Source organism: Mytilus edulis, chromosome 10 (assembly GCF_963676685.1).
Source record: "Mytilus edulis chromosome 10, xbMytEdul2.2, whole genome shotgun sequence".
In the NCBI taxonomy this organism is placed as follows: domain Eukaryota; kingdom Metazoa; phylum Mollusca; class Bivalvia; order Mytilida; family Mytilidae; genus Mytilus; species Mytilus edulis.
The window spans coordinates 17,239,268-17,263,916 of NC_092353.1; the positions used below are offsets into that span (position 1 = coordinate 17,239,268).

The 24,649-nt window shown below is 33.6% G+C and overlaps 1 protein-coding gene across 4 annotated transcripts; it reads left to right on the forward strand.

Moving 5' to 3' along the window:
* The first annotated feature begins 10,269 nt into the window (after positions 1-10,269).
* Positions 10,270-23,242, forward strand: LOC139490511 (placenta-specific gene 8 protein-like). Of its 4 annotated transcripts, none has more exons than XM_071277293.1 (4): positions 10,270-10,402; positions 11,766-12,058; positions 19,362-19,501; positions 21,847-23,242. In XM_071277293.1, the coding sequence occupies exons 2-4, from the start codon at positions 11,788-11,790 to the stop codon at positions 21,940-21,942; spliced, it is 507 nt and encodes a 168-aa protein (XP_071133394.1). In that variant the 5' UTR covers positions 10,270-10,402; positions 11,766-11,787; the 3' UTR covers positions 21,943-23,242. The 4 variants fall into 4 exon arrangements, with proteins under 4 accessions (XP_071133394.1, XP_071133395.1, XP_071133396.1 ...); XM_071277294.1 differs by having other exon boundaries at positions 10,396-10,610; XM_071277295.1 differs by lacking the exon at positions 10,270-10,402 and adding an exon at positions 10,590-10,780.
* The last annotated feature ends 1,407 nt before the right edge of the window (positions 23,243-24,649 follow it).

Here is a 24,649-nt window from a genome sequence, read left to right on the forward strand (position 1 = left end):
CCAACATTTTAGGAATTAGGGGCCAAAAAGGGCCCAAATAAGCATTTTCTTGGTTTTCGCACTATAACTTTAGTTTAAGTTAATAGAAATCTATGAAATTTTGACACAAGGTTTATGACCACAAAAGAACGGTTGGGATTGATTTTGGGAGTTTTGGTTTCAACAGTTTAGGAATTAGGGGCCAAAAAAGGGCCCAAATAAGCATTATTCTTGGTTTTCGCACAATAACTTTAGTTTAAGTAAATAGAAATCAATGATCTTTAAACACAATGTTAATGACTACAAAAGGAAGGTTGGTATTGATTTTGGGAGTTTAGGTCCCAACAGTTTAGGAATTAGGGGCCAAAAAGGGACCCAAATAAGCATTTTTCTTGGTTTTCGCACCATAACGTTAGTATAAGTAAATAGAAATCTATGAAATTTAAACACAAGGTTTATGACCATAAAAGGAAGGTTGGTATTGATTTTGGGAGTTTTGGTCCCAACAGAATAAGGGGCCCAAAGGGTCCAAAATTAAACTTTGTTTGATTTCATCAAAATTGAATAATTGGGGTTCTTTGATATGCCGAATCTAACTATGTATGTAGATTCTTAATTTTTGGTCCCGTTTTCAAATTGGTCTACATTAAGGTCCACAGGGTCCAAAATTAAACTTAGTTTGATTTTAACAAAAATTTAATCCTTGGGGTTCTTTGATATGCTGAATTTAAAAATGTACTTAGATTTTTAATTATTGGCCTAGTTTTCAAGTTGGTCCAAATGGGGGTCCAAAATTAAACTTTGTTTGATTTCATCAAAAATTGAATAAATGGGTTCTTTGATATGCCAAATCTAACTGTGTATGTAGATTCTTAATTTTTGGTCCAGTTTTCAAATTGGTCTACATTATAAGGTCCAAAGGGTCCAAAATTAAACTAAGTTTGATTTTAACAAAAATTAAATTCTTGGGCTTATTTGATATGTTTTATCTAAATATGTACTTTGATTTTTGATTATGGGCCCAGTTTTCAAGTTGGTCCAAATCAGGATTCCATATCAAGTATTGTGCAATAGCAAGAAATTTTCAATTGCACAGTATTGCACAATAGCAAGAAATATCTAATTGCACAATATTGTGCAATAGCAATTAATTTTCAATTGGAGTTATCTTTCTTTGTATAGAATAGTAGTTGATAATATATGTTGGAAATTTGCCAGACATGACTATGATGTCATTTTCTATTTTTATTTGCCAATAACTTTATGAAAATAACTACATTGGAAATTTGCCAATATAAAATGTTGCTGATGAAGCTTTTTTTCCTTATCTTATCTAAAATGTTTTTAGATAATGTATGTTGGACATTTGCCTGACATGACTATGATGTCATTTTCTATTTTTATTTGCCAATAACTTTATGTAAATAACTTCATTGGAAATTTGCCAATATAAAATGTTGCTGATGAAGTTTTTTTTATTGTTTTATACAATAAACAATGTATATTCACTTTTACTACCAACCAATCTTTACCATTCAGTGATAACAAGCACTTTATTTTACATTTTAATATTTTATGATGTATTTAAAAGAGTAGTTATTGTTGCAAACTCCATTAGAAATTTGAATTGATATCAGTTTTGGAAAAAGGGAAACGGGGATGTGAAAAAAAAGGGGGGGGGTTTAAATTTTTCTCATTTCAGATTTCATAAATAAAAAGAAAATTTCTTCAAACATTTTTTTGAGAGGATTAATATTCAACAGCATAGTGAATTGCTCAAAGGCAAAAAAAAAAAAGTTCATTAGACCACATTCATTCTGTGTCAGAAACCTATGCTGTGTCAACTATTTAATTTTAGATTTAAAAAGTTTGAAGAAGAAATCTTTAATTGATTTGTAAAATCTTGACATTTGTTTTGTGTAAAAAAAAACCATGTAATGTCAAAAATTTGATCACAATCCAAATTCAGAGCTGTATCACGCTTGAATGTTTTGTCCATACTTTCCCCAACTGTTCAGGGTTCGACCTCTGCGGTCGTATAAAGCTGCGCCCTGCGGAGCACCTGGTTGTATCTTGGAACACATTTATATATATGTATTTATAACATTTGTTTTCAAGGTTAATATATGCATATGATTTTATTTTATTTTTACTAAGGTTATTTGCTTCCCTTCTCTGCTAATATTTACTGAAATAGTGTTAGAAACTCGTTAACTTGGTTGAATTTAAAGTTTCCTACCTATACACGCTATGGCTTGTGCTATTGCAGGTTTCTTTCTCAATATATATACTGCGGATTCATTTTATTCGTTGTATAGCAATTTTCATGGGTACAAGTTAACCACCAATTCAAATGATCAACAAATAGTAAATTTTTCTTAGGTTTATTTCATACAGGGTTGATAAAACCAGGATATCAAATATCCATCAAAATACAAGTTTTCCTCATTTCACGAAAATTGATACCCGGGAAATTAAATAAATCCCCGGCACAAATGTATAAAGAGAAAGAAGCTGTGTTTATAATAGATTTGTTATTAGCTGTTAATCTGTTAATTTATTTGTTTTGTTTGCATAATGTGTTCTTATTTTTTTGTTTTATATCAAAGGTGTCAAGTTTCTAAAATCTTAACCCTGAGATTAAACAATGTGTGTTGATATACATATTTTGTGCCCTTGTTAAATATCTGAAGTAAACATTGCAATAATCCAGGTTACTGGTTCAGAGTTCACGAGATAAATCAATACCACATCCCAGATGACCTTGAACATTGTGATTGTATAGGCAGACATTGGACAACAAAATATATATATACAAAGCAAATTTGTAGTCATATTATGAAGTCAGGGTCATCAGTGGCCATGTGGTGTTAACTAATTCATATAGGTATTGTAAACTTATCACTGAGGTTGTGTGTTCAAACCCTGATCATTGGAGGTGTGTTGGACTCCTATCTTATTTGACTAGGATTGAAGGTGGTTCTCTCCATGTACTCTGGCTGACTCAATCAGTTAAAACAGTGTATACTTTTGTTGGAAAAGGGACTGTAAAACTGATGTTAAAATGAAGTTAATAATGATAATGTGTCTTGACATTTATGATCCTCTTTCAGTATTCTATGTTATTGATATTTACCTGTTTTGAATGTTAATGAATACTGGAATATGTGCATTATGTAGGTAACAGAAATTTAAAAATTAAATTTTTATATTTTTCAACACTAAGGTTCCTTTTTAGATTATCTCATTACAAAACAAAATAATCTCATTACTCTTTAGAATTTATATTTTTATTTAAATAAATGGTGGTTTTTTGATAAGCAGAGATTTTTTTATTTTTGATGAAAACACAATAATTCGGATCATGTAGTAATTTAAAAAAAATAAAATAATAAATTTTGAAGATGAAAAGGTGTTTACTTTTCATAACTTACCTTATTTTTTTCATTTGGATAAAGGTCATCATTTCATCAAATTTCATATTTGATACCATTATAACAAATTATATATACCCTTTTTTAATTGATTGCTAATTTCATGTTTATCTTCTTATCGTTTGTTTATAGATTCTTAAACCCTGCAAAGCCTTCTCTGTTTTCTGCAGCAGGTTAAAATATCTCAAAGTCAACTTAAAGCATTCAATAAGTCAAAGATTCAAAACAATATTTAGCAGCATATGAATTTAAAAAATCAGTTTCCGAATATATAGCAGTTATGACCTGTTAAAATATTCCTTTTTCAAATTTAAATATGTTGATTATGATTATGAAAGCGTGGATTTTATTTAACAATTTTCCTTTGTGAGGAATGTCACAGAAAGTGAGAATAGATACTCCATATCTTGAATGCAGATGCATTGTCGTGATTATGGTTCGAAATTCTATCTTGCTTGTGTCTCTTATCCTTTCATGGTTCATTGGTTAATGTTTAGTTTCTTCGATAAGATCCTATTCTATACAGAATAGTCAACATGATTTGAAGTATAGAATGATTGTAAGTTGTATATGTCTGCCTGGCAGGGTTCACTTGACCTTGACCTCATTTTCATGGTTTATTGGTAAATGTTAAATTTTTAGTGATTAGATTACAACTGTAAAAAGTGTTATATAAATGGTACAGGAGGTGATTATTTTATTGGCAGATTTTCTCATCAGTATTCCTTACAGCCTGCTTTATAACTATTATGTTTTGAACAATGTTAAACATTAAGAAAATACTATAACTTTATGCGCGAAAAAAACCCAATTATTTATGGGCAGTGTTAATATGAAATAAATTTATTTGATTAAGATCCAAGTGATTTAATTTATAAGATACATTTTAAAAGAGATATTATAAATGTTTTCTGAGTTCAGTCTGTTTACATTGTTGTAAAACGATATGATTTATTGCATTTTACCAATGCTGATAATATTTGTTATAAACCTGTGGTTGATTTGTTTGTATGATAAAAAAAAAGTTTAATAATAAACAAAATCTCAGCAAAAAATGTGTTATTTTTCTTAAAATAAAAGGTCAGTATGTTGTGTTTCTTTTAAGCTCACCTGGCCTGGAAGGTCAAGTGAGCTATTCTCATCACTTGGCGTCCATTATCTGTCTTCGTCGTCGTCATCAACTTTTAACATTTTGAACTTCTTCTAGAGAACCACTGAATGGAATGGAACCAAACATGGCACGACTGTTTCTTATGAGGTGCTGACCAAGTGCCGTTATTTTAAAGCCTATCCATCATCCATGATGGACGCCAGCGAGGGACTTAGTTTCACACAGAACCCTATGGGAAATACATACATATGTCTTCTTATAAGAACCACTGAAGAGAAAGAAACAAAACAAAAGCATGAATGTTCCTTATGAGGTGCTAACCAAGTGTTGTTACTTTGTAGCTGATCCATCGTCCAAGATGGACGACAGCAGGGAACTTAGTTTTACATAGGACCCTATGGGAAATACATATAAATGTCTTCTTAAAAAGAACCACTAAATGGAATGAAACCAAACATAGCATGAATGTTCCTTATGAGGTGCTGATCAAGTGTTGTTACTTTGAAGCCAATCCATCATCCAAGATGGCCGCCAGCTTAACATAGGACCCTATGGGAAATACATACAAATGTCTTCTTTTAGAGAACCATTGCTTGGAATGAAACTAAACATGTCATAAATGTTCTTTATTAGGTGCTGATAAAGTGTTGCTGATTTACTGTTCAAGATGGCCACCAGGACTTATTATTAAATTATGCAGCCAATATTAAACAAAATTTGGCCTCAATCATTAATTAAGTATCTGTTATGATTTTTATCTTTTTTTATATGATTTCAAAAACCCAAGTAGAGTCATGTGAGCGACACAGGATCTTGAGAGCCTCTAGTTAAAATTTTTATCTCATCTTAATGATTTAGGCTATATTAGCTCTTACCGCTACTTGGCTTCCGTTAGTTACCTGATATCAGAAGAATTAATATCTTCTTCTCTGCAACCTAAGATCCAAGTTCAGCCGAAATTGGCCCTAGTGGTCATCAGTCTATTTAGTTCATATTTTATGATTTAGCTAATGCCTGTCTACAAACCATTTGACCATGGATAAAAATTTAGCATTATAGACAAATTCTTGAATTTGATTTATGAGACTATAAATGATTTATAAAATCTTGGGTTTTTTTTTTTACAATTTCTTCCTACAGCATTGCCTAACCAACAGGGATGGAGCTGTTTTAACCAATTAATCTATATACACTGAAATATAGTTCCAATTAATTCTCATCTAAATGTAAATGTGCACATTTGACAAATTAAAAGTAGAAAATTAGGGTGATATGTTTATGAAAAGATAGGTCCTTGTTATTGATTAAGAGTATTGCTACAATACCAGTATGATTGGCAACTGTTTTGATCAACAACAATAAGAGAGAAAGGTGAAGTAAAAAAAATTGAAACTCCTCTCATTTTTTTAGACCAAACTAACTTTTGATCTTTATGGTTAAGTACTTTTAAATTACACAACACAACATAATTGACCTCTTTGTTATGGTAATTAAGTTTAATGACATTCTATCTTCTGCAAAAAAATGTCTAAGAATTGTAGACATCATGTTTTTTTCAACCCCATGGATGGAAGACTGAAATATAAGTTGAATAGACATAAATTCCTTTCAATCTTAGGCCAATTTGTTTGATCACTTTGATTGGTAGACATATCTTTAACACCATTATATGTAACTTGACCTCTGTAATAAAACCTTAGTTCAAAGGTCATACTTCTTATTAGCCCAAAAGGTCAGTATTATCTGATCCCGAGGGTAACCTTGATATATAGGTTTTACTCTATTTGAACACCTTTATCAAAGAAAAGGTTTTAAAAAAGTAAACAATGGAAACTTGGTCAGATGAGCAATTCAAGTTACCCCCGAAAAAAAACCCGCATACAAGACAAGAAGGGGTGCACTAATGTTGGTGAGCATTTACCTATAATTATATGTGACAGATATTTTGTAATGGTCAACTAAATCATGACATCTTGTACGTATTCTTCAATTTTTTCATACTAAGAACCGTTGAGATGCTTCCTGGTAGAAACACATGATCAAGGAAAATCGTGATAGGAAATGCATGTTCGGAAATATCAATCTGAAATTTAAAAAAAGAGATGTTATATATGTCAATGAAAACCAGAGTACATAGAGGATCATAGAGCTCAATATTTTAAAAATTCTTTAAAAGTTTTCAACAATAGGCAGCTAATGTCAATATATTATATATATATATACTACGTATAAGCTTCCGTTCACTATGAGCACCACCATGAGCTATGATGTAATGCAGTACATTCAGCGCTTTATATCGGTACAGCTTTAATGTGAGCATTTGCCCATCCAGTTCACTAACCTTGCCATGATAAGACTTACTTTTAGAAAGTGAACAATCCCCATAACAGCAAAAACAAGCCGGAATGTGTCCATAGTACACGGATGCCAAGTGGCAGATCTAAAAAATTTCATAAGTGGGGACACGCTAACTGCCTCAGAGGGGGCCGCTCCGACCATGCTTCCGTGATACCCTGTATAATCAACCAATTTTTCCCACAAAAGGGAGGGGGGCAGGGGGCTCTAAATCCGCCTCTGATGCCACACTCTCACCATCACTTCTATGTTCAGTGGACCAAAAACGTAAACATGCAGCCGGATCAGACGGACATACGGACGAACGAACGAACGCACAGACCAAAAACATAATGCCCCTAGATGTGGTATAAAACAATGCAATAAAACATACGAACACACCATATCACCAGATTCGTCAATCCTCAAAATTGAAAAATATATATATAAAATAAGAGAAAAGAACATTATTATCAATGAGATCACTTTCCCACTCACTCATTCTCTTTGTGTCTGTCAGCACATAAGGCCTCAACAAGTACTCACCACATTTGCCCGTCTTTTGCCTTCTTTTCAATCTCCTTCTAGGTGTATCCAAAGCCTTTCATCTCAGTGTCTAACATTTTGCGCTAAACCGATACTGATGTCTATTTTGTATGTCAAGCTCTAAGACTTAATCGCCCCAGATCGAAAAAAGTCGCAGATGAATTAACCAAACTATCAAAAATTTACCAAGAAAACCATATTCCCGAAATAAGAAAAAGATAGCAAAGAAGATAATCGGGATTACACTGTTCAAAGGGTTTTTTTTTCACAAAATAAGTGCCAACATAGCATATGAAGGAAGTCGACTTTGTCCACCTCGCCGAGACACCATGACAGAAGCTCTCACTTAAATGGTTCAAAATACTGCGCTCTGGCCAATACCCGAAATTTTAATAATTGACAAATAAACAATAACCCAAGCAAGTGATAAAAGGAACAATTTCACTGAAAAAAGATATTTCTTTTATGATCATGTATGTTATTGAACAAATAGTGTTTACCCTGTACACATTTCAATGCATTTACATGAAATATGAATTGTAGTAACCAAAACTTAATTTGACGTTTCTTTATCATGCACACCATAAAAATTGTTCTTTTAGCACGCCACTTCATTGATCTAATTATCTGTTGACAAAACTTTGAAATGTTCCGAATACCAGGCACAATTCTGTACATACATTAGGCCGTTAGTATTTTCGTTTAAATTGATTTACATTTGACATTTCGGGGCCTTTTATAGGTGACTATGCGGTATTGATTATGCTCATTGTTGAAGGCAGTACGATGCACTTTAGTTGTTTTTTTTCTGTGTCATTTGATCTCTTGTAGAGTGTTGTCTCATTGGCAATCATACCACATCTTCTTTTCTTAAATACATATTCATGTATCATATGTCGCTAGAAATTCTTAGGATATCCTACTTTAGAAAAAAGATTGCTTAAAGTTGGTTTAATCTTTCGAAATATTTGGTCCTCAATGCTTTTCAACTTTGTATTTATTTGTCCTTGTTTTTTATTCGAACATCGCTTATGGGCCTTCTGTTGACGAAAAGCGCGTATGTTGTAGACAATTACAATCCTGGTATCTTTGATGATTTTTATGGCCCTGCCACAAAATGGCCGAAGCTATATAGTTTTTCGCGCGTTCGTCATTCTGTCATTCCATAATTTCGCAACGAACAATCATGATATGGTCTGTTTTTTTACTAAACGCCTACCCATATTGAGCTGATTTTTCGAATGTGAGTCAACTGCGGATCAAGTAACATTTGGATCTGCTCACTGCTCTGAGCAGGCCCTTACAGGACTGAAATGTTTGCTGCACATCTGCAACAGACCAGCTATAGGTTTGCTGCAAATAAATGGTAAATAGGGAACCTGTAAAAATTGTTTGCAGATATATCCAGCTAACAACACACCTCCTGTAAACGTTATAGCTGTTCGCTGCTGATGACCGAAGGGTGAGCATTATTTTATTTCTAAAAAGAAGTGAAATACAATATACCGCCTCTATACATTACATTTAGCGTCGATTAAATGGTGACATGGCATGTTACAAAATGTTGGAAAATTGCATCACGGAATCTTTATTTTGTTCTACCTTCTTCGCTAAGCATTACAGGCGGAAACCCAGTTGAAATAGAACAAAAGAATCAAAGCTCTTTGTTAGAGAATGCGAAATTTATCTATTACATAATAATGCAGAACAATTAGATATCAAGTCGACGACATGGGTATCTATCAAGTTGGATGTAGAAAATACATAACCTTCGATTTTTTTTTTAAATTACCACGGACGGAGAACATATCAATCTATAAGTTCATTAATTTTCGTGTCTGCCCTTCCATTATGTGACTCAAGAAAAAAATCCCAAAAATGGGTAACATTTGTATCGAAAAGAGAAAATCGAGTGCACCTTTTTATGTTAGGGCGTGTTTGAGGTGAATATTTTTACAAAAATAGAGTATTTGATATATCATCTCGCTTCAGATTCTATCATTTTTATATATCAAAGCTACAGGTTGACTTTATAACATAAATATATCACAGTACGAAAAGATGAAATATATGGGTCAAGTGAAATTCCTATCTAATGAATCACAAAAACAGAGTAGGTGTGTTCGAATGGCTATTTTTTTCTACTAAAAGTACTTGACGACAGTCTTTTAAGTTGAATGATGAAAATGCATATCTTCGAGATTTTTTTTTGTGTGTGATAACTAGGGTTTATAATCTTGAACCACAGAAAATCTTTAGTCTGCCCTTCCACGAAATATTTAATTAGATTTTTTTTTAAATGTTTAAGAATTTTCAAAAATCCACCTGACAACCGATCAGACAATAGTTTTACGTTGAATCAACGCAGACAAGATCACTAACTTATGCTCATTAGCTAGAAGATACATTTGTCTTTTAAAATACAACTGACATATAAGGATCGTAATAGTGCTATGTGGATAAATTTATCGGTTTTCAAGAGCAAAATTGGGACCGCGTCATCCCTACAATTGCTTCCATTTCTACGAGTACGAAAATGAACTGGCGTAATGGGGAGATAATTTTGACGAAGTAGAATCCTGACTGATTAAATAGTAAGAATGAATCGTACTACATGGTTACATTAACATCCAATGATTTAAGTACTATAATATTAAATTTCTTGCGTTAGTTTTAGTCACTCAATTGTTTCAAGTTTGTTTAGTTTTATAAATTTTGGAGTTATAATTATACATTTTTACCATATCATCTATGCGACTTCTTTTTAACTAAGTAACGGATTGCAAACGTCCCCTACTTATTTTCCCTACTAGCTTTATCAAATCTCAACTTTATTGATAAAAAACACGGCATGCACCACTTGATTTTTGTTCACTGTCCGCATCATGACATACCCCTTTAAATGTTGTTATTGTCACATCTATAACTATTATGTAGAAAGCGCATGCTCTAAGTAATCTTTATTTATAAACACAGGTATAAAAAAAGGCAATCTAAGGTAAGCAAACAGAATTTCTAGTAATTGTTGCAGACAATTAACAGCATTGATCTTAATGTCTTCATTTTTTTTCTTAACGCGAGTATAAGCCAGTAAATGAACAAATGTGTACACCTTGTTTTATCATACGAATCGATGTAATGTTACGATACTTGCATGTAGCACACGTATTTCACAAATCAACGATTTTTTTTATTACACATTTAATGTGAGTTTAATGATGTTCTCTTTACTGATATTCGAAGACGTTTTTAAAAGGGTTTCTATTGTATTTGCAATTACGAAGAGTTTCGATATAAACTGATGTAAACTGTGTTTTAATTCAAAATAATGGAGAATGTTATTATTCTTCCTTATCAGTAGGAATTTGATTGGCTGGTAAGGACATGTTTACTCCGGGTAGAAACACACCTGTGTACCTGGAAAAGTTGTTTTAAATTCATTGATTTACATATATACTTTAACTAATATTCATTGAGCGTTTCAGAAAATAAAAATAATTATTGGATTTTGCGATTAATTTACCGCCGCTCGGCAGGAAGGTTATACTGTTTAACAACTGTCTGTCTGTCCGTCCGTCCCATTACATTTCTGTCATGCACAGTTATGTCAAGAACTTGGAGATTGACTGAAAATAGAAATTATACAATGTAAAAGTCTTGAATGACTCTAGAAGCTGATATACAATATTGATAAAAAAAATATAGCTTTTTTTTTGGTAGCACATTATAATGACTGTCGGATGCAAAAGTAAAACTTCCTGTTATTTGTTATCAGTCTTCATGTCAGCACTGTTCTTTACCGTCGGACACGGTTTTATCAACTTTCAGTTAACCGAATTCTTATATTTGCTAAGATTTCTAAGCATAATGACCATGTATGAAATAGGAAATTACAATCAGTAGCTCTCTGAAATTTGTTATCCGACTTCTAGATAGCATGTTATTTAACTTCCTATTATTGATTATTTAACTCCTAGATACCAGGGTATTTTTTTAACACTAACTGCATGGCCATGTATGAACTATTCGTCGTATCTTTCTACACAATCAATTTAAATATAAGAGCTTCACGTTTGATATCAGGCTTAATGTGGACATACTTTTTCAGGTTAATTATTCTTCCTACTTCCTTTTTACCAAATGCTTAAACTGTTAAGAACGGGGTTGAGCAATTATTGCTCTCAGTTTTATTGTCTTGTCTGCAACGAAAGTCGCAGTATGCGAGATATAGGAATGTCTGTCCGGCAGTGGCGGCGATGTAAACTATTTGTTGAAAGCTTTATATTTTAGAAGGAATCAGACCAGTATGATTCGTACAGTATATGCAGATTCAACATTAAATACAATACAATATATTTCAGTTTATCACAGACATAATAGAATATGGAACCATCTGCGACCAGCGACCCAAAGTACGGATATGATGACCCGGAAGTTAATTATGGACCACCTGGTTATAGACAATCTGGTTATGGACCATCACAGCAGCAGATGACATCTCTTCCTCCTGCTTCTGGAATATCGACCTCAAATGTGACGGTGGTGGTCAATCAACCAACAGCAGCAACGCAGAATCAACTCATGGTCACTACACTGGACGGAAACAGAACCTGGACAACTGGACTCTTTGATTGCTTCTCTGATATGGCCACTTGTAAGTTATTTATCACTTTTATATGGCTGTAATATTTTTAAATCGTATTAGGGTATATTGTAAAGCATGTGTCATGTTGTTTTTAATATGTCACAACATTTCATAAGGACCTTTTAGGTGAGGCTCTTAAACCAACATCATTCTTTTTAATATTTTTGAGTGAAAGAAAGTTCAAAATACGACCAAAAAATATTCTCAGAAGTAAATGTTACCGACTACCAAATTTAAAATATCTGATAAATTTGTCGTTGTAAGGGAATTTTTGTGCTGTACAGAGTACGGTTCTCATAGGTAGGTACTAGGTGTTCAATTCTTAATGACATCGGTAATTATTACCCGATTCATAAGAAATCAGGTTTTAATTTCCCGATTCTCAAGGATTTAGGTTGTATTTCCCGATTCTCAAGGACTTAGGTTATAAATGCCCGATTCTCATGGACTTCGGTTATAAATGCCCAATTCTCAAGGACTCATTACTTTCCAATCCATGTCATCCGTCATCCATTCAGTCACGTCTCAGTCATTACAGCTGAACGGACGTGCTGGGCCAGCTCTCCTTTACCTGCTTTCTTCGATGAGGGTTTACTTTTAGATGATCAACGAATTACTACTTTAGATGACAGAAACCAATCCAACGCTGTACAGTAAACGTAGAACTGTGTTGCGCATGCGCTAAATTGCAGGCGGAAAATTTTGAGTCTCCGAAAATTGTATTTAAAATCCTATTATTTAACAAAATTCTACTGTGAAAAAGGTGGTAAGGTAACATTACATCACACTATACATCATACCATACCGTAAAAATCTCCCATTTTTCTATAAAATTGACAGCATTAAACTTTTGAGTCTGAAGTGTTTAGGCAGCAACCATTTGATTTTCTGGGGGGGGGGGGGGGGGGGGGGGGGGGGGGGGGGGGGGCTATGGTTTTTTTGGAAAAAAAAGTTTGTTTCCAGTTTTTGGAGAAAAAAATAATTTGTTTTTGATTCGGAGAAAAAAAAATTGTTTGTTTCACCCTCAGCTGCCACTATATGTAATGCTAAAATTGAAAGAAAAAAATTGTTTTCGACTTGTCGCGAAAAAAATAGATTGTTTTTCGCCGCAGGCGAAAAAAAAAGTTTGCACAGAAAAAAAAACCATAGCCCCCCCCCAGAAAATCAAATGGTTGCTGCTTTACCTGTCAACTTTTGTAAACAACGATCACAAACACCGGCCATACCTGAAAACTTTTACAAAGGAGTGTTTTATCCTTTGGAAGTTCGATTGCTTTTTAAGGAAGTATATCATTCCTTAGAGCAATGATCCCTACAAGGAAGTAGTCTCATTCCTTGGGGATCATACATCCAACAGGTCGTCCAACTTTTTGGCTCGTTGATACACAAAATGCTTGTATTTCGTCAGATATTTTTGTACTCATGTATACTTGTCACCAGTACCTTTAACCAACCATATGTGGATAGCAAATTTGTCATTTGCAATAACACCAAGATAAATGGCCTCTCATTTGCCATGATAAAATTCCTTGACATCACCACACAAACTGCACACCTAAATAGGAAACAGTGTGCAAGCAGAGAAGACATTCTCTTGACCTTTCTGTCTATGACTCGGATTGCTATATCAAATGATGTCAACCTAAACCCAGGTCCTAACCAGTCATTATACCCTTGCGGTACATGCGATGAACCTGTGACATGGAATGATCGAGGTATTGTTTGTGACACTTGCAACCAATGGTACCATATAAACTGTCAATCAATGCATAGCGGGTCATATGACATCTTTGTAAATGATAGTGCAGTAGCTTGGGACTGCGTCTTGTGTGAATGCCCAAACTATTCGACCTTGTGTTATGACCTGTCATTCAGTACATCAAACCATTTCATTATACTATCAGATACATCCTTAAAAAGTCCATCACCTACTGAAACTGGAATAAAACCTATCCATTCTTCAACACCCGATAGATCAAGTAGGAATTGCTACAAAAAAAAGAACAATACCACACCATTGAGAATACTAAATGTAAATTTTCAGTCTATAAAGACAAAACAATGCCAAGTTAAAAATCTTGTAGAGAGCACATACCCAGACATCGTAATTGGAACGGAAACTTGGATTGACTCCTCTATAAAGGATTCACAGATTTTTCCATCTGGCTATAAGATCTACCGGAATGATAGACAGCTATGTGGAGGAGGTGTACTTATTGCCATTAAAGATACATATATCAGTTCACCTGTTCCAGAGCTCGACACAGATTGTGAAATTATCTGGTGTAAAATAGAATTGGCTGGCCAGAAAAATATGTATATATATATATATATATATATATATATCATCATTTTACAATCCAAAGACAGCAAATGAACCAGGATATTTGGAATACAAAAGAAGCATTGATCAAACAGCAAGTATTAAGAATTGCTTCATAGTTGGATTTCAACCTTCCGGGATGGGACTGGAAAGCAAAATGCCTAAAAGATAACACACAACATGTTGGAATACATCAAAGATTCGGAGATATACTGGATGATAATGGTCTCTTACAGATTGTTGAAGAACCAACAAGGCAGACAAACACACTTGACTTGCTAATAACAAATCATCCTAATAGTTTTACAAGGGTGGAAATACTTCCAGGAGTATCTGATCATGACATCGTCTTTGCTGAAATAAGTGTCATCCCTTCAAGAAAAAAGCAAGCAGCAAGAAAGATTCCTCTATACAGCAAAGCCAATTGGGATAAGATGAGGGAAGATATAAATAATATTAAGAATGAAATTGTAACAATGACAACCAACACAAGTAACATCAATGACATATGGTTAGTATTTAAAACAAGTTTAGAGAAATGCGTTAATTTGAATATCCCACACAAACAGGCTAGAACCAAGGACAGCACACCATGGATATCCAGAGATCTCAAAAGACTCATCAGAAAGAGAGATCGGCTGTATAAGAAAAAGAAGAAATCTCATGACAAGAAAGACTCTGAGAAATACAAAACAATCAAACGCCAGGTACAACAAGGTCTGAGGAGGTCATACTGGAAGTATGTGGAATCTATCGTAACGCCACCAGAAGATAACATGATAGAAAATCGTGGCTGTATGAAGAGATTCTGGACATTCATCAAGCACAAACGAAGTGATGGAAATGAAGTCTCACCACTGAAAAAGGATGGCCTTCTATTTTCAGATCCTTTGGATAAAGCAAATATACTAAACCAACAGTTCCAGTCTGCTTTTACTGAAAAAAACAAGCTTCTCAGATCAGGAATTCCAAGACAGATGTGGATCTTTAAACAAAAACTATCCATCTATGCCAGAAATCAATATCACAGATAATGGAATATTGAAAATACTGAAAAACCTCAATCCACACAAGGCAGCTGGCCCAGACCAAATAACATCGAAGGTTCTAAACGAATTAGCCACCGAAATAGCACCAATACTTAGCATCATCCTTCAACAGTCATATGAGTCTGGAGAATTACCAATAGACTGGAAATCAGCCAACGTCTGTCCAATCGTTAAAAAAGGCCAAAAATACAAAGCAGAAAACTACCGCCCTGTATCTTTAACGTGTATAGCATGCAAAATCATGGAACACATAATTACCAGCAACATCATGGCTCACTCGGACAAACATAATATCCTACATCCTATGCAGCATGGGTTCCGCAAAAAATTATCATGCGAAACTCAACTCATCGAATTCATAGATGATATCACGCAAAACCTGGACGAAGGAAAGCAAACTGATTGCTTAATCATGGACTTCTCCAAGGCTTTTGACAAAGTAAGCCATTCACTACTGATCCATAAACTACATAGATACGGGATTGATGGAAAAACCAACAGATGGATCCAGAGTTTCCTAAGTGGTAGACAACAGTCAGTAGTGGTTGAAGGTGTAAGCTCTGGCTTCATTGATGTAGAATCAGGTGTACCACAAGGTTAAGTCCTTGGACCAGCACTCTTCCTCTACTACATTAATGATATGCCAGAGGGGGTTCGATCTAGAACACGATTGTTTGCCGACGACACAATCATCTATCTAACAATAACATCAGATGCAGATACATCAACACTGCAAGAGGATCTGAACAAATTATAATAATATACTTTAAAAATCGTAGATCTTTATTTCGGGCATAGAAATTCTCCTCCATCTGAATCTTTTTACAATGAATTATCGTACTGCATTTCTATCTATGCCAATCTTGCGTCCTGTAGAACTTCTCATATATACTGACCTTGTTGACTTTTGAAATTATTTTATGACTGCATGAAACCATAACTGCACCCGGATATATAAAAGAAAAAAACCAAAAAACATATTTTTCCACACTTTGTCACGTACACAGTCATTGATTTTCTGGGTGAAAACGTTTCACAGTTTGTTATTCGAGATGGCTTGTAAAACTAAGATTTATTGGCAGTATTGACCACAGCTTTTTATTATTAAACACAAATTTAAATATGTATATACACAAATTTAGATTCAACGATAAATATTGTTCAACTAGATAGATTCATAGATGTATAGATCATTTTTTTGGTTACCTCTGGCAACCTACAGATAACTAGATATATATATATATATATATATATATATAGATAGATAGATGTATGATCCTGGGATACAGCGATCAACTAACTTAGCTGTTTGATCCTGGGATACAGCGATCCACAAAATGTACTTTATCACTAAAATATAGACAACTGTAACTGTAGTTTATCACACGCAGCGAAGTTGCCAAATTGATTAGGTACGGTATATGTCAAACTCAACTGTACCGGATCAACCGCCACTAAAGTGGGGATGAAGCTGCGATAGGACTGTGGCCAATACTGTTTTAAAATTACTTAAGATATACACATACTAGTACCAAATGTATCTGGATATGTATAAGAACCAGAACAAATAAACATTTCAAGCGCGCCTTGCAAATTATTCAGAAATATGTCATATAAATTTAGCCAAAGCATTTAAAGCTTGTTGATAAGCTTGAATTGTATTAGGAGCAAGCGAACAATTAATTAATCTGTTTGTTTCAGACTCAATATCAAATCTCTGAACTCTTCCGGGTGGTTTTCTGGAACCGACTCAGCCCCGGGTGCTAGTTACCGGAATCTGTTCAACTGAAAACGAGAAATCGAGTCTTCAAGTTCATTTTTAAAACCATCAATATGTTGTGCTTTAAACTGAATATTGTGCTGCATTGTAAAAAAAACCAAGGAGGCGAATGAATGCTATCACACGTTTCGACTTGGCAGTTCTTTTATTGATAATGCTAACTAATGCCATATTGTCAATTCGAAATAAAATCTTTCGATTTTGGAAATTTGATGCCCATATAAACATAGCTAAAACAATTGGAACTAACACTAAACAGTAATGTCCCTCATGATTGGCATATTTGGCCATGCTTCCGGCCATTTATATTGTGCCCATTTACCATCAAAATATGCACTACAACCTAAATCATCACAGCTGTTCGTGTACAATTGCAACGTTTCATTTGTTATCCGCGTGTTTTCTGATAGATGGCAATCTCCGTTAAAATGTTCCAGAAAAATCAGCCAGACTTTTGCATCTTCTTTGAGATCTTTATTTATTCAAATTGAATAAAAAGGCTTTTTATTTTTTATAGACCCTTTCTACAGACCCGAAGGAAAGTAATCGCCCTTGAACAGAAAGCCATCAAACCCAGTGGCACTACTGATTCTAAGTCCTTGGGTGTATTTTTTTTTTGTGTTTATTCAACAAAATCGGTTCAGGTTAGGACTTTAGTTTTAACAATTTGTCTTGTGGTATTCTGACAACCATTTCAACAGTGTCAATGACCAATCCTAAAAATTTCAAAGATGTTACAGGTCCAACTGATTTTTCCGAAGCAATCGGAACACCTAGTTCCTCACAAATATCTGAAAAAGTGTCTAGCATCATTTGACATACAGGTGTACTATCCTCAGGGCCTCCAAATAAAAAATCATCCAAATAATGCACAAGTGATTTCACTCCACTCCGTTCAACTACTAACCAGTGTAAAAAGGTCGAAAAGTTATTGAATAAATTGCATGAAATTGAACATCCCATTGCCATACTTTTATTTACAAGAACTTTTCATCAAAATAAATCCCTAACAATTCAAAATCTGATGGATGCACTGGCAGCAAACGAAAAGCGGACTTTATGTGCCGGACCCCAATCATTGAATCAATACACACTTTCCGAGTGAACTGACCATTTGTATAACTTCATCAAAAGATGCATATTGAACGGAACATTCATGGCGATCAATAAAATCGTTGACCCCGGAACCTTCCGGATATGATAAATGAAATATTAACCTCCAATCTTTCTCTTTTGGTACTCGACCGATAGGAGAAGTCCTAAGTGTAGAAATCGGCTTTGTAATTATACACGTCTGCTCTCTTGCAGCTCAAAGTTAAAAAGAACGCGTATGTCAAATTGACGTCACCACTATACATCTTAACGACTTCATATGAATTTATAAAGGAAGTAACTCATCATAGATACCAGGACTAAATTTTATATATACGCCAGACGTGCGTTTCGTCTACAAAAGACTCATCAGTGACGCTCGAATCCAAAAAAGTTTTAAAAAAAAGGCAAATAAAGTACGAAGTTGAAGAGCATTGAGATCCAAAATTCCTAAAAGTGTTGCCAAATACAGCTAAGGTAATCTATGCCTGAGGTAGAAAAGCCTTTAGTATTTAAAAAAATTCTGTAAACAGATAATTTATAAATATAACAAAAAAAGCACTGCAACGGACGAGATTAAAACTTTCCACTAGAATAACCGAATTTATGTATATTACATAAATTCTATTATTCCGAATGTGCATGAAATGTTTTCCACCCTACGTTTAGCAACCGAAAATTATCAATTGTGTCATTCTTTTTTCTTTGTCTCCTGTACACATTTTAGTTATATCCATATGACATTATTATGTCTCATCTCTCAACAATGAATACAATCGATATTTATTAATTGTACAACAATACTACATAAAATATGAGCCATTATATACAGAAATATAAGAGACTATTAAAATGAATAGATCTAAACTACATTTAACAATATACAATAAATTACTAAAATTTGAAATACATAAAATGTCTACCTATTCTTGAAATTAAATGACAGGTTTTAGCACACACTTTTACATCTGAGAATAAAAACATTAACATTTAGTTGTCATCTAGAGTATTAAAGTTTTCATTTAAAATAACTTAATATTTGTAAATAATTTTATGAAATGTTTATAGGTGTTTTCACATTCTTTTGTTACCCATGTGCCGTCTGTAACTTGGCCTCCAGAACTGGAGAATGTTTCTGTGCACCAGCCTGCGTTCCCGGAGGAGAAATCGTTCTTAGAAGCAGGATAAGGAGTGTTGGAGGAATCAGAGTAAGATATGAGATATTTAGGCTTTTTAAATCACAGTTTAAATACAGTTGTATAGATAAATTAGCATATTTTGCTCCCAAATATCTATATAACACACTGTTTGAATGGACGACTTCAATAATATTTTTTTTTTTGCTTCTTCTCATTCTATAAAAAGAAGGGAGACAAACCGTATTGCCAACATTGTATTTTATTGATAAGTTTTGATTATGAATTAAAAATGGATTTATAATCTGCATGTCATTTCAAAAATTAAATAAAACTTATATATGATATAAATAGCGTTAAATTCTATTGCCTTTTGTATTCAAGATGATTGATAAATGATATTCTTTCAACATGTTGATATTTATTGATTTTAAACCGTATATAATTAACGTATGTTTAAAGAATGTGTAACGGGATTAATTCCTATAGACCATTATAAATTTACCCCAACAGAGGTTTATTGAGATGGATATAGGGATATAATTTAATTTTAAATGTAACGCGTCTTCTGATTGGCTGACGTTATTTTGTTATCAGCCCATAGACACAAGTAAGTAATGTGACCGTGACGTCATCAACGTTTTTTCATGGTTTTCTACGTTTTTAAAAGAAATTTAGAATTAAATTATAAGAAATGACTGTAATATTTTTTCTGTCTATTCGAAATAACATAAAAAAAATGTGGTGCACACTGTTAAATAACCCGCTACCCGCGTTATTCAGTGTGCACCACATTATTTATTTTATTTCTTCATAGACAGAAAAAATATTACAGTCAATCCTTAATTATTTTCCCTTTACTATAATATTTACTGAGGCCATAGATCGAGCTTAATCCATATTATATCCCCTGAATTAAAGTTACAAATGTTTCATTTTATTATGCCTTTTTGTTTTGTTTTACATAATTAATCTAATTTCTTTTAATTATGATATGTATAAAAAAGAAGATGTGGTATGATTGCCAATGAGACAACTATCCACAAACGACCATAATGACACTGACATTAACAACTATAGGTCACCGTACGGCCTTCAACAATGAGCAAAGCCAATACCGCTTAGTCAGCTATAAAAGGCCCCGATAAGACAATGTAAAACAATTCAAACGAGAAAACTAACGGCCTTATTTATGTAAAAAAATGAACGAAAAACAAATATGTAACACATAAACAAGCGACAACCACTGAATTACAGGCTCCTGACTTGGGACAGGCACATACTTAAATAATGTGGCGGGGTTAAACATGTTAGCGGGATCCCAACCCTCCCCTAACCTGGGACAGTGGTATAACAGTACAACATAAGAACGAACTATAAAAATCAGTTGAACAAGACTTAACTCATCAGATGGACAAACATACAAGTGGACGTGGCCGGGTACTTATACATCCCGACACAAAAAGACACAATGAACAGATCTGAGAGTACTCGCAGTTATCTAACAACTAGTTCAAAGCCACTAACAACTAATAATAAAATCGTGCATCTAAGACTAAACTGTCAATCCGTACACATCCAACATCCAATGGATTTAGTGTAAAGACGTCATAAACAGCCAGAGAAAAAATGCATTGATTTAGCTGTATTGCGTGGTTTTATTTATTATATCTACCACGCCGTCACACCATACCAGACATAGAGGGATTTGAAAAATTAATCCGATAGTAACCTACAAAAAAATAATATTCAAACGACGAGATATGAGTAGTAAATGCCAGAAAAGATTCGAAAAAGTACAAAGAACAACATACCTCATAAAAAGCAAAGATTTAAGATTGAAGTTCGTTGCTAAATAAAGCATAATAGTGAAACAAGAAAACGGGATAGATGATTTAAACGAAAACAACAAGCTAAGAACTATGACGATACAACAACAAAAAAAACCAGTTTAAACACGAGACATAAAAAGAACTTATTTGCAGTATAGATATTATAGTCACAAAACAGCAAGACAACCACACTAGCACTCGGAATTCAATGACGTGGACCGTGGGAGGGCTGTTAGACCATTTCAGGTCGTAAAACACTTCCATCATCAAGCCCTTTTTTACATTCACCATAAAATAGGGGGGAGTCACCATACATAAATAGTACCGGTAACACATACGAAAATGCTAAATTACGGAAACTGTCACCTTTGAGAGATTCGAATTCAGTAATATTGCAGAAAATTAAAGAGATAAGTGCATTATTTCTATCACTTTTCAGCTCTGATTCAAGGAGCTGAAGTAGCATGCAACATTTAATCAAATTACAACTTACCTTGGCTATTAAAGCAGGTATCATTTATATTATGACGGTAAAACTATTTAATCAAATCATTCACGTTTTAACTAGACTAAGTCTGATTTTAGGGTTCCATGTGTGATGATTGTTGTGTGATTTTATGTTGTGGACCATGTGCTGCTTGCCAAGAAGCCAGAGAGCTCAACAACATGGGAGTTCCTTAAAGTAATGTCATCTGGAGAAAGATGCTTAATGACGGTTATTTATATCCAATAACCAATCAAAGCTGTATATTGGTTAATTATTAATCTAGTGTAAAGAGTTTGTATAGACTATTTTGAATAGAACACTAGATAGTGTTTTGTACTACTGAAAACAATCATTTCCATTTTATGTGACTGTATACAAACAAGCCAGTTTGAAATGTTGTAAATGAATTACTTATTTCTTACGAAGGAACAATTTTATATGAGAGCACATTTTTGTATTATTTTTTTTATTAAAACAGTGTAGATGTTTGAGATACAGAAACCGTCTTGTAAGCAGTTATTCATTTTTGCCATATGTCTTTTCAAGATTTTTCAAAAGTGAGGGATCAGAGATAAGAGCCTCTAAAAGATTTTGAATTATTCAAGATTAATGTTCTTATTTTCCCCACCGGTCACCACTCAGCTATTCTGTCTCCACGGTTGCATAATAAGTGATGAACATATGGTTAAAAGCGTGGGGATTTAAAATAAAATACAAATAGATGAAAGACTTTAATCTTTCGTCAATTTTCTACACTTTTGAATTCAATGAAACAAAGTTCAACATAATCAAACTTTACTTGTGTATACCTATACTTAATTTGTACCTAGATTTAGTAATTACCTTGCATAGTTTATGTACTTCAAAATGAAATTTCTATAAAATATGAGGACAAATGCAAGCCTTTCAATAATATAAATACAGGTTTAAACGAGGAAAAAATCTCTTACTCCTTATCTTAAAGCATTTAGACAATGAATGTCTTGACCTTTTGTTATCATATTTTATATGAGATCACATATGTATATTTTTTTCTCTCACTTTGTTGCGTTTATATTTATATTTCTTTCACTTTATTGCAGTTTTATGTGTATGACTTTAACTCTGGTGCGTTACGGTCTCATCTTAACTTAAAACACATCAAATGGTTTAACACATTCGTCATTTGATATACATGATCTTAACCATCAGAAAACTAAACATAGGACAATCAAACTGAAATCCGAGTACCTTTATTTATATTTGCACACACATTTGAAATACTATAATAATATGTGCATTAAGATTTCAATTCATTTTTCACTACTGTGTTTTTATTGTTGTTGTTAAATTGGTATTTGTTCATATTGAGCACAATGAATTGTATTAGTATTCTGATCAAATCTTCAGAATTGTGAATATATGTATGTGGTACAATACAAAATTACTTGCAGCTTCCTGATGTTAATCAATGTTTTGGTGTATTAACTTTTTTCAATAAATGCTTGAATCTTGTGGATTTTATCTTATTTGTTGCATGAAGATGTATTTTTTTTAACAATACATACTTTGAAATTGGTGATTATCCGCTTAGCATGTGATATTTATAAGTATTAGCGAGCTGGAAGTCAGAAGTATGTTTCCAAGTAAGCTTGCTACCATGTGAAATTCCTATTAATAACCATCTGAACCTGTTACGTGAAATAAATATATTCTCGTTTTGAATATGCATGTCCTAGTTGCCACAGGAAATCAACCACCAATCATCAGCCATGCAATCATTCCGAGTCCAAAAGGCAGAAAGATAAAGAATAATGTTCAAAGTTATCTTGCCCAGCAGAAATCGTGAGCCAAAGAGAGTGCATAGAGTACATTGAGAACAAGTATCAAAAAAAAAAAAAAAAACAAGATGCAAAAGAAGAGGATTAAATACGAAATCGTTAGTTAAAGAAAGGCAACAATACCCATGGCAAATAATCCTCGTGAAACGACGACAACACAATTAGTAAACAAACTCTACATAGAAAACTAAAAACAGGGCAAAAGAACCTCAACAATCCTGAGGTCATCTCAGGGGTTAACATTTTATATTTTGCTCACAGCAAGTGCAAATTTGGTATAAACTTTAAAAGTAGTATTTTGTGAAGTCTCGATCATGGAAAGGTACAGAATCGTGTGGGTACGACAATGGTAACTCATCCGTGACCAGCTGTGACACGGATTTACTAGCATAACATTTAAACAAATCATGACAGCGTAAGTAGAACTTTTGATGGGACGACTATAAGTTTACTTCGACAAACCCTTAGTTCATAAGCTTCCTTGTAAGAATCGACCCCTTTATTAAGTATCATGATTGAAACTGCAAACTTTGAACTAGCGTATGACAGCAACGGGGAGATTTATACTCCATATACAGGCTCTACTGTGATGTTGCTACATATTAATGGAAAGGGCTAGTATAAAATAAGAAAGCTCTCCTGTCATAAAGTTTAGTTCTCAACCGATCCTCATTGTCAGTTTTGATATGAGTTAAAATATGAGGCAAACTTATTTGTACATGTTATATCCTATTTTTGAAGTTCGTTGGAATAGATGCGCTCAAAATAGTCACCAAACTTTGAATCATCTATATACTAGTAGTGAGAAGACGTCATCCATAAAGGGGAACTTTACGTGAAGGGTAACCTGGCTTCTTTTCATTATTATTTAGAAGCACCTGTATGAAGTCTGCCCCATACGGATTTAGAAACAAGCAGATCCTTCTCCACTTTATGACGTTTACATCAATAACTGCACAGTTTATTAAACATGATAAACACTACATTGGCTTATTAAGCAATAGTAGTTAATATCTTTTAGGTGAAGATTTAATCTCAGACATGTAGGTACCTACAATTAAATACATTGGTTTCAAAAGGA

Bases quoted from the DNA above. Each gene is read 5' to 3' on its own strand.
- LOC139490511 (XM_071277293.1), top strand. From the start codon at position 11,788: ATGGAACCATCTGCGACCAGCGACCCAAAGTACGGATATGATGACCCG. The intron at 12,059-19,361 runs GTAAGTTATTTA...AAATGTTTATAG, and splicing joins CTTCTCTGATATGGCCACTT to GTGTTTTCACATTCTTTTGT. The intron at 19,502-21,846 runs GTAAGATATGAG...GTCTGATTTTAG, and splicing joins GGAGTGTTGGAGGAATCAGA to GGTTCCATGTGTGATGATTG.